This window comes from Panicum virgatum, chromosome 9N (assembly GCF_016808335.1).
Source record: "Panicum virgatum strain AP13 chromosome 9N, P.virgatum_v5, whole genome shotgun sequence".
Classification (NCBI taxonomy): Eukaryota; Viridiplantae; Streptophyta; class Magnoliopsida; order Poales; family Poaceae; genus Panicum; species Panicum virgatum.
The window spans coordinates 44,320,916-44,330,875 of NC_053153.1; the positions used below are offsets into that span (position 1 = coordinate 44,320,916).

Consider the following 9,960-nt stretch of genomic DNA (forward strand, 5'->3'; position numbering starts at 1 on the left):
CTATTTGTTGGTGATCCTCCATGCATGCATCCATGGAGGCGTGGACGACGTCAACAAAGATCGACGGAGTTAGTAGCCTGCAGGTAGATCTGGGGAGCAGACAGAGGATGATCAACTTGGAACGGCACATTAACTCTTAAATCTGCAAAGCCGGTGCCAGATTTTGATAGCTCCTTGATCACTAGCTAGCAGCTGCACTTAACTTCTGCCAGACACTTCGGTTCAGCTCCGTCGGTCACCTGGGATCCCTATATAAACCCGGGACGGCCTCTCCTCGATCTCCATCCATCCACTGCTACCTAGTCAAGAGTCATCTGAACTCGCAAGAACCAGCCAAAGATTCCACAATGGGGCCTGTAACTCCCCGTCTGCTTGCGGGCTTCGGTGCCGTCCTGCTAGTGGCAGTACTAGCCCATGGTGTAGAACCCGAGATGGCCACCATGGTCGTCGGCTTGGCCAAGTGCGCCGACTGCAGCAGGAAGAACATGAATGCTGAGGCAGCATTCAACGGTACGCTGACGGCTGATCTACATTCAACCTCCAACCATTTGCATTTTTGCTGGGAAACTTGTGTTTACACGATCTTGTAGAGAAATATTACCTGACGAATTTTCATGACCTCGTTTTATTTCTGCAGGCCTAAAAGTGGCTGTCAAGTGCAAGAACGCCGACGGCGTGTTCGAGACAAAGGCCCTCGGCGAGGTTGGCAAGTCCGGCGCCTTCAGCGTCCCGCTCACAGCGGACCTCCTCCGCGAGGACAGCGAGCTGAAGCAGGACTGCTTCGCGCAGCTCCACAGCACCACCAACCAGCCATGCCCCGGACAGGAGCCGTCCTGGATCGTCCGGCCGTCCAGCGACGACGACAAGAAGAAGACCTTCGTCGCAGTCGCCGGCAAGATGCACTACTCATCAAAAGAGTGCGCCTCCGCGTTCCTGTGCGACCCTTTTCACAAGAAGCACCTCTTGCACAAGAAGCCCATCATGATCCCACACATCCCCAAGAAGCCCATCGTGATCCCCCATTTCCACAACAAGCCTGTGCCCGAGCACAAGCCGCCGACGCCCGTGCCGGTGTACCACGCGCCCGTGCCGGAGTACAAGCCGCCAACGCCCGTTCCGGTGTACCACTCGCCCGTGCCGGAGTACAAGCCACCCACTCCGGAGCATTCCCACCCGACGCCGATCTACCATCCTCCTGCCGATCAGAAGACCCAGAACCCCGAGACGGATCCTGAGAAGTTCAAGAAGCTCCTCCCCTTCATCAAGAAGAACCCCTTCTTCTTCCCCAAGTTCCGCAAGTTCCCTCCTGGCAAGGAGGAGATCAAGGCTTAGAGAGATCGGTCAGAGCCCAAGCATAGTTCTTTGGTCTGCATTCGTAATGCTACGTGGATCCTTACCTCTTTTGGTCTCTTGAGGTTGTTCATTAGCTCTTAGCCTCTTACAAGCCTCCAGCTTATACTAGGAATAAAGCATTTGTTCTGGGGAATGAGGATGTAGGCCTGGACGAAATTATCTTAAATTTGGATAATTACATATAAGTATTTGCATTTTCCTACGGTTGATGTTTCCATGTTGACTGTTGTCAAATTGTTCATGTTGGTCTGTGATTAATACCATGTGTCATTATCTTGATAAATATACATATAAGAAGCTACCAGCTCTTTCTGCATGGACGAAATGGGATTTTGATTTTGTGTAAGGTTAGGCGTGACTTATAAATGGTCTGACTGACAGATTTTCTTCTGTACGAGGGATTCAGATCGAGACTGGACTCGCAAAAGCCCATGCATGCCTTTGTAGTAGTGAAGAGATAAGATTTGGTCAGAGACTCAGAGTTCATACTTCATAAAAGTGGTTTTTTCAGAATTCAGCCCTACCATAGGAGTGTAAGACACAACATTGCTTGCTTGTTTTCCAAGTTCGAAGTACGTTGCATTTATAAGTTGTTAGTGTTATGTCTAACAAGTTCTGAAAATCTGGGTAGCAAGGAATGCCATCGCGGGTTGCAGAGATTAGAAATGAAATGAACTGGAAATGGAAATATACTACAGTATTAATTATTAAACAGAAAATACAAGAAAAGTTATCTGGTAGTATGACTTCTTGTAAATCGTGGGCATTATACAAAAGGTTAAACATAAACCGGGACAATTTCACTTTCACCGGCATCTCTATAGGGTATTATAAGAAAAAAAATATATTAATTTGCATCTCTAGGGTGCTCGTAGCCTAAGAGATGAATGAGGTGAATTAGACAACTTAAAACCTTAACATAAAGCTCAAAACTAGTTTGTGAAGGACCGGACGGGCGACCAGAGGGGGGTGAATGAGAGCCTTTGAAAAGCCTCCGAGAGAACAAGACCTATGTTTCAAAATCAACCCGACGCACCTCTCTTCTAACCGCCAAGATGATACAAGCCAACACATGACGAGTTCACCCTAGAAACGGTTAGAAAAATCTCGACGCAAAGCGGAAGCAAAGGTAAGCAATGCCAAAAACTTGACACAAAGCGAAAGCCGACGTAAAGCGATCTACTTAAGTAAAGCTACCAACAAGTATCAAAAGCTAATCAACACAAGTAAATTAAGCATGCTGATTTTTTTCGAAACATAAGCATGCTGATTTTCACGAGACATTAGTGAGCTAAACAATTAGCTTAAATAGGTGAGCAGGAATTAATTTAAAGTGAGAAGATAATAAAGCAAAAAAGCTCACGGAGTCACGGTGCTGCAAGTACTGGCCACGGCCTGCTTAGTGCTCACCTTGGACTGCGGACCAGCAGCTGTGCCCTCCTGCCTCCGCCTGGAAGCGAAGCCCTGCTGGACGGCCTGCCCCTCGAGCTGGGCCTGGCCACCAGCGCTGCCTGGCCCGCGCGGGAGCTGCCTGGGCCTGCGCCCCGTGGCCCTCGCAAGGGTTGCAGGCCTGCGTGGACCGGTTGCACGCCGCTCGCACCACCTGGGCTTGGCGATTTTTTTATTTTTATATTTTTCAATTTCGTTTTTTACAAAAATATATTTTTATTTTTAAAATTTACAGAAATATACTCCGGCCGCCCCGCTGCCGGCCGCTGCCGGGCGGCCGGCACCTGACCGCCCTGCTGCCAGGCGGCAGGGGCTTTTCGAAAAAAATTGCGCCCGGACCCCTAAAGGACCGGTCGCCGGCAGCAGGGCGGCCGCCGACTCCATGAAGGCCGCAGCGCTGAACCCGCCGCCGCTCTCCTGCGGGACCTGCACGCCCAGAAGGCTATCCTCGGCGGACCGTATGGCCGCCGCGTCGCGCGGCGCAATAGGCTGCGCGGCCAGCCGCCCTTCACGGCGAAGGCGTCGCCGTACTTGATGGGCTCCTGCTGCGGGGCCTTGCTGCCCTGCTGCGCCTGGCGCAGCTCCGGGTCTTCCCTTCTCGGCTGCGGCTGCGGCTGCGGCTGCGCCATGGTTACACCACCACTGCTCTTCCTCCTGCTTCCTGCAGGCTCCAACAAGCGGCTGCTGCACCCGACGATCGAGCGACCTCAAGCTATGGGATTCGTGTTGGGTGAAAGGCTAATCTCTGTTGCTTTCAGAATTCAGAAGGAGTGAATGGTTACTTATATAGAGTTGTTCAAGCGAGCGAGACATTTGTTGGTACCGTCGACGGCTAGATAGAATTTTCTGGCTACCAGTAGCTATTGAATCCAGCTGCCCCTCCCCTGCACATGGTCGCCTGCGCCTTCGTCTTGTTGTGGTGTACGTGGAGGCGTCGCGTGGCTGGAATCGGGAGAGGTCGGTACGGGGCATGCGTGCGGGCCAGGTTGGGTTGGTGCGACGGTGCGCCGCTCGCGCACGGCCTCGCGTCGTCGGGCGTGTACATGTCCCCCGCTACCGGGCGGACTGGGGCCGGTAGTATGTTGCCGGGCGACCGGTCTTTTAGGGTTTGGACGTAAATATTTCGTGAAATTCTTTGTAGAAAAGCTCCAACCGCCCGGCCAGGTGCCAGCCGGAATATATTTCTACAAATTTCGAAAACAAAAATATATTTTTTATAAAAAACAAAATTGAAAAATAAAAAATCGCCCTGGGCTTGCTGTGCGTGGCAGCCCACGTGCCCTGGCTGCACGTGCCAGGCTCGCGCGCACCTGGTCCAGCGCTAGAGCAAGCCGCACGAGCAGCCGTTCGCCGCGCCGCCGTGCTTGCGGCTGCCAGAGGCTGCGCCAACACTCCAGCGCCCGCGTGCGCAACTGGTTTGCCTTCCCCTCGAGCCTCCTCTGCTTCACCCAAAAATTCCTGCAAACGAACAGAAACAAGAAGAGGAAAGCGAAAACGAACAGCAAGTGAAGAAATCGACCGATCTACTCGCTCAATCCATCACACGCGAATTCCTCTGGATAAAATGATCACAAGGTTATAAGCCACAAGATGTTTCAGACATAATCGCAAAAGATGGAGTAAAACATGCGAATCGAAAATCACACGAAAACTTCTCCGAAAAATCACAGAAAAAGAAAAACGTGAAGAACAAAAGGATGAACAAAACAATCACTCAAAACTTGACGCTCGGAGGACAAAAAGAAAGTTAGGGCATCTCCTATTTGTGCAAGGTATCAAGGTGGAAGAAAATGAAACGAAGCATGAGATTAGCCCTCATTCTCTTCTTATTACATCCAAATTGTCCAAAGACTAAACTACCCCTACTCTACTATTACTAGAGAATAACTCGTCCAGTGGCATTTTCATCCATCTTCCACTCGGAGCTTCGCGATGACGCCACATGTCCTCCACCACCGCCATCCGGCCGCATCAGATGCGCCCCCGGTTTTGAGGTCAAACCGGTCAAGCCTTCTTGCACGCCGCCGCATGACGTGACTGCCTCCCTGGTTTTGAGGCCAAACCGGTCAAACCGTCGATGTCAATGAATGTCCGACCTCCCGCCGAGCCTTGACGCCTTCGAGTCGTTCACGCGCGCCCGCCGCACGAGCCGCCTACTTGACTCGCCATCGTCCTCGCCGACTTGGCCGACGCCGTCTTCATCATCATGTACTCTTGCTCTTCTGTGCACCATGTGGACCGCCCCATGACTCCGCCCGGTCTCCTCGTGTCCCTCAGTCCAGGCCTACTCGCATTCACCCATCACCGTCTTGGTTCCTCGGCATGAACCTTTCGCTTCACCGAGCCTACTCGCGTCCATCCTTCACCACGGTCCTTCGGCATGAATCTTTCGCCTGATCTTCACCTCGCGCCGTCGACCGTCATGCCGCATCCTACACCTGCACATCACGAGACAAGAGATACATCAAATCCATACAATGTTGTCAATCACTCATCATCCAAAGGGTGACCACCATTGGTCCTTAGTTTGCCCAATATTTAAACTAAAACATGCTATCTAAATATGCAACTACGGTTCATCTAGTGTGAAACCCTCGTCCCAAAAAATTTATGCAACCAATAGCCAATCCTAACTTGATGCTACTCTAAGAAAGTAAAAACACACAAGTTGCAAGTATGAAATGCGGAAACGTAAAGAGGGGATGAGAGAAATCAAAACTCTAGACACGAAGATTTATCCCGTGGTATCGGTAGGCACTAAGACACTCCTAGTCCACGTTGTTGAAGCACTCTATCGAGAGTATTGCTTCTCGGCCACCAAGTCTCTTCCGGGACTCTTCTTGACTCACCACCAAAGCTTGCCAAGTCACCACGGTCACCTTAATCCCGTATTCCACTAAGACAATTTCACTTTCACCAGCATCTCTAGACGGCATTATATGAAAAAAAAGAAATTTGCATCTCTAGGGTGCTCGTAGGCTAAGAGGAGGAGGGGGTGAATTAGACAACTTAAAATCTTACCCCAAGGCTCCAACTAATTTGCACAATATTTAAACTAAAATATGTTATCTAAATGTGCAACTATATACGGTTCATCTAGTGTGAAACTACATCCCAAAAGAGTTATGCAAGCTATAGCCAATCCTAACTTGATGCTACTCTAAGAGAATAAAGGCACACAAGTTGCAAGTATGAAATGCGGAAACGTAAAGAGAGGATGAGAGGAAACAAACTCTCGATACGTATCTCATAGTATCGGTAGACACTAAACCACTCCTAGTCCACGTTGTTGAAGTACTCTATTTAGAACCCTGCTCTCGGCCACCAAGTCTCTTCTGGAAGTCTTCTTGACTCACCACCAAGACTTGCCAAGTCACCATGGTTACCTTGATTCCGCTTTCCACTAAAGAGCTTCTCCATGAAGAATGGGGTCTCCACGTCCCCTGCACAAGGCCATCCACACCGCTCCACACCAAACCAGAGGGTCATAGAGTTCATCGGTTATCCGATCCTGATCTATATGATTCATGACAATAAAACTCAAAAGTTATCGGTTGGAAAGCTGATAGGAAACATAGTGCCATTGAGCTCTTGATTCGCTATGAATAGAACCACAAACCAACAAATCTTCAAGTAACGTTACCATCAGTATTTTCTAGATGAAACGACAACATTGCGCCTGGAAGTTGCGATATAGAAATACCGCCAGCAAGAGGTTAATCTAAACTTCACCAGCCGATAGATCTAATTACAGCAGAACTCGGTTTCAACGGCACTTGAGAAGTAGCCAAGATTAATATGCAACAGACCATTAAACAATCTATCGTCTATTTCAACAATATAAAAGCTAATTAAGCAATCTAAACAAGTGACGATGGATTAATGGAATATCAGTGGATGCAATCTTAATCAAGGCTAGGATAATTTTGATTTTACCATATCTAGCAAGAGATCATCCTCACAAGACAGGGTAAAATCGATAATTGGTGAATACTGTAGATTGAGACAAAAGCGATACGCCATCGGTCGATGATCCAAGATACTCGATAACTAGTGGATAAGATCTAGACCCAACGACAGCGATGCACTCGAAAGTTGAAATTTGGAATACTCGGTGACGGAAACTTGCAGCTTGCTGGAGATCTAAGCGATGCAGCCTAGCTTACTAGAAGTAAGCTCGTCGAGGAGCTACATTACTCCAACTCCTAAGGCAAAAAGATTAAAGTACTTGAGAAAGTAAATGTGTTTGATTGATCAATGTGATGAATCTGATTATAAGCCTGCAGGCTGATATTTATAGGCTATAAATCCTAGTCGATGATGACATGACTTGATTAACAAGAAACAAACTTTCTAAAATAAAAGGAACCTAGAACATGATAACTTGCTGACGAAGTTTGCTAGCCCAATTCCCACTCCATCAGCTGCGACGCTCTTTCAGCCCACGGGCCCAATATGTTGTTATACTTTTCCTGCCTTGACGTCGGCTTGCTTCCATAGGTTTCTTGTTATGAAGTATTCGATTAACACATTCTAAAGAACGGTATCTCCTCACTATGCCAGAATTCCACTTTGGAGATGCGGAAAAACATGCATCGGAGACGAAAAAAACTCGCGTCACCAAATTTTCGTCACCGATGTAAATCACATCGGTGACGCATTTTTGCAAAAACGCGTCTCCAATGACAATCATCGGTGACGCGTTTCGCCAAAACGCGTCTCCAATGATCCTCATCGGTGACACGTTTTTCCAAAACGCGTCTCCAATGACTGCTCATCGGTGACGTCACATGCCAAAACATGTCTCCAATGATGAATTAGAAAAAGAAAAAGAAAAAGAAAAAGAAAAATAGGACAGGAAAAGAGAGCAAATAAGCCATACATACTAAAATCTCATTTAACCATTCAACTTACTGTCACTAGCAGCTCATTTAACCATTCAAGTAGCTGTTACATTGAAAAATCTTGATACACCATTCAAGTTACTCACACATCATATAGTTGAAATGCTAAATCTAGAGGCCTAGCAAACTAAAGTCAGCAGCCAACACAGGTTGCTAAATAGGCCATGCAGCGGCTGCTCCAGTCCTCTACATCCAAAAGAAGATAAGAACCATTCATGAGAGTGCACCCTAAAGTCACAATACTGTACTATTAGTAGCATGCATAAATTTGCTGCATAAATGTTTTTGGCAAGTCCAGATAGTAATATGCTACAGCCTAATTTGCAAGATAAAAAAGGTCTTAACAACATAAATAGTCTTTTGCACTGCTAAAGATTTATATTTACCTGAGCCAATTCCTGAATTGTGATGGCCTCAAGCATACCTTCCTGCAAGTAATCACATAATCTATCATTTCTCATATTTTACGATATACGACAAAGTATTTATGAAGAGATACAGTGGTCTTCATACAGCTAATAGATGCATTGCAGTATTGTTCTAAAGAATACCAGATTCATAATTCAATATTACCAATGTAATTTTCATGAAATTCGATCATACTAATTTTGACTTAGTCAGAATGCAATTCATTGTCTCATCTGCGTTCATACTTGGTCGAGCAGCTAACTGTTAGCTTCGAAAGTAACACACATCACAATCTCTTAATGTCTCTAGTACAGTGCATGTCCACCCGCTGCATATCACAAGTGAGAAATACATAATGTTGTTTGGTATCATAAGGAATGGGGGAAAAGAAAAGGAGGCAAAGGGATACAGTTCCTGACCTTGATCATTGCAGTTCCATTCTCACAGAATTGGGTGTAAATACTCAGAGCTAGCTATCATATGATCTCTCTGCATAGAAACTCAATGAGGGCAGAACTTAATAGATAGCAGATCTGAAAAAGAATACCCAAAACTCTTGTCATTTTCACTTAACAGAATTATTTTGACAGAATTCCAAGTTGGGAATAAATATCTATCGCACGTCTTGGATCCTTGAGTAGTGAGAATTTCTGTTATCAAGAGTCTGTTGAGATTATCGACAGTCTATACTTCGGCTTCACTAATCATGGTAGGACTATTGCTAAAAAAGAGACTTAGTTCACAGTTTGAAGCCGACAGCACGTCAATTCCTTAAAAGCTTTGATGTAATGGGTATTTGTTCACTTAAAGTCAAGTCATGGATGTACCGGGTAGACAGCTTTGGTTCCCTTAATTTGTACGTAAATAAATAAATCAATTAAAAAAATATCATGTCGAATCCAAAAGAAACATTTTTGCGCACTCATTTCGTTCTTCAGGTCGATGGAGCACAAGCACATGATTCGGTGGCAATTTATTTACCTTTTTAAAGATTATTTAGAACTAACCTGCTCCAAACTATATTTGCACGGGATAGTTTTTCACCCATGGAAATATAGTTTAGAGTGGATTAGTTTTAAAATAATCTTAAAAAGGGTTAAAAATAAAAAAAATTCCTCGGTGGCAGGGCAGAGGAAATTTCCGTTTCCTTTTGGACTATGCGGCTTTCACGCTGCACAAATAGCTGGGAGTATCGCCTTCCAGCCTTGCTGCAAAAAAGGCGCATACCACCAACTGTAATCACTTTTCAAAGCTAAAACCTATTCAAATCTTTATTATAGATATACTCTTCACGTGTTAATGTCTGGCAAATGTGCTAAAGCTTGTAATACCCCGGAAACCACATGTTATTCCATTTGATAGAAAACAATGGTTCACCCTTACTACTCATCTATGATTGAAAATTATTTTTCTTTTAGCGACAAATATTGTAAACAGGGCATGCATCGTTAAGTTTGATAGGGATGTATATATGTTTGTGCGCCATCCACATCAATCATGACAAGCCACATAGAACTAATCAATCATATTTTTTCTAAGCCATTTAGCTTTTTCAGGTGCATAATTTCAGTCATTTTAGCTTTTCCAGGTGCATAATTTTTGTTATACATCTAGATATATATTACACTACCAGAAAAAGAGGCATTCGTCCACCTCCGGTCAGAACCAGTTGCTTTAAACCCGGTACTAATACCAATTTAGTACTGGTTCTATAGCACAGTACCCCCGGGACCATTTAGTACCGGATCATAATACCACCCGGTACTAAATGACGTCATTTAGTACCGATTGCATTGGTGTTATGACCCAGTACTAAATAACTTTTGGGCCATAACACAACCCGATA

The 9,960-nt window shown here is 45.8% G+C and overlaps 1 protein-coding gene and 1 long non-coding RNA gene across 3 annotated transcripts; one reads left to right on the forward strand and one right to left on the reverse strand.

Annotated features, from left to right (window-relative positions):
- The first annotated feature begins 262 nt into the window (after nucleotides 1–262).
- On the forward strand, nucleotides 263–1,636 carry LOC120689868 (proline-rich protein 2-like). The gene is made up of 2 exons (XM_039972311.1): nucleotides 263–510; nucleotides 638–1,636. The coding sequence occupies exons 1-2, from the start codon at nucleotides 348–350 to the stop codon at nucleotides 1,330–1,332; spliced, it is 858 nt and encodes a 285-aa protein (XP_039828245.1). The 5' UTR covers nucleotides 263–347; the 3' UTR covers nucleotides 1,333–1,636.
- Nucleotides 1,637–7,667: 6,031 nt separating this feature from the next.
- Nucleotides 7,668–8,687, reverse strand: LOC120692641. 2 transcript variants are annotated; one of them, XR_005682690.1, is made up of 4 exons: nucleotides 8,534–8,687; nucleotides 8,360–8,442; nucleotides 8,093–8,134; nucleotides 7,668–7,892 (listed from the first exon to the last, which is right to left on the reverse strand). It is a non-coding gene; the product is annotated as an uncharacterized LOC120692641 (long non-coding RNA). The 2 variants fall into 2 exon arrangements; XR_005682691.1 differs by having other exon boundaries at nucleotides 8,280–8,442.
- Between the last annotated feature and the right edge of the window lie 1,273 nt (nucleotides 8,688–9,960).

What these genes read in the sequence shown, in the direction of transcription:
- LOC120689868 (XM_039972311.1), top strand. Translation starts at nt 348, where the DNA reads ATGGGGCCTGTAACTCCCCGTCTGCTTGCGGGCTTCGGTGCCGTCCTG. An exon ending in TGCTGAGGCAGCATTCAACG is followed by an intron (nt 511 to 637) that starts GTACGCTGACGG and finishes TTATTTCTGCAG; the next exon opens with GCCTAAAAGTGGCTGTCAAG.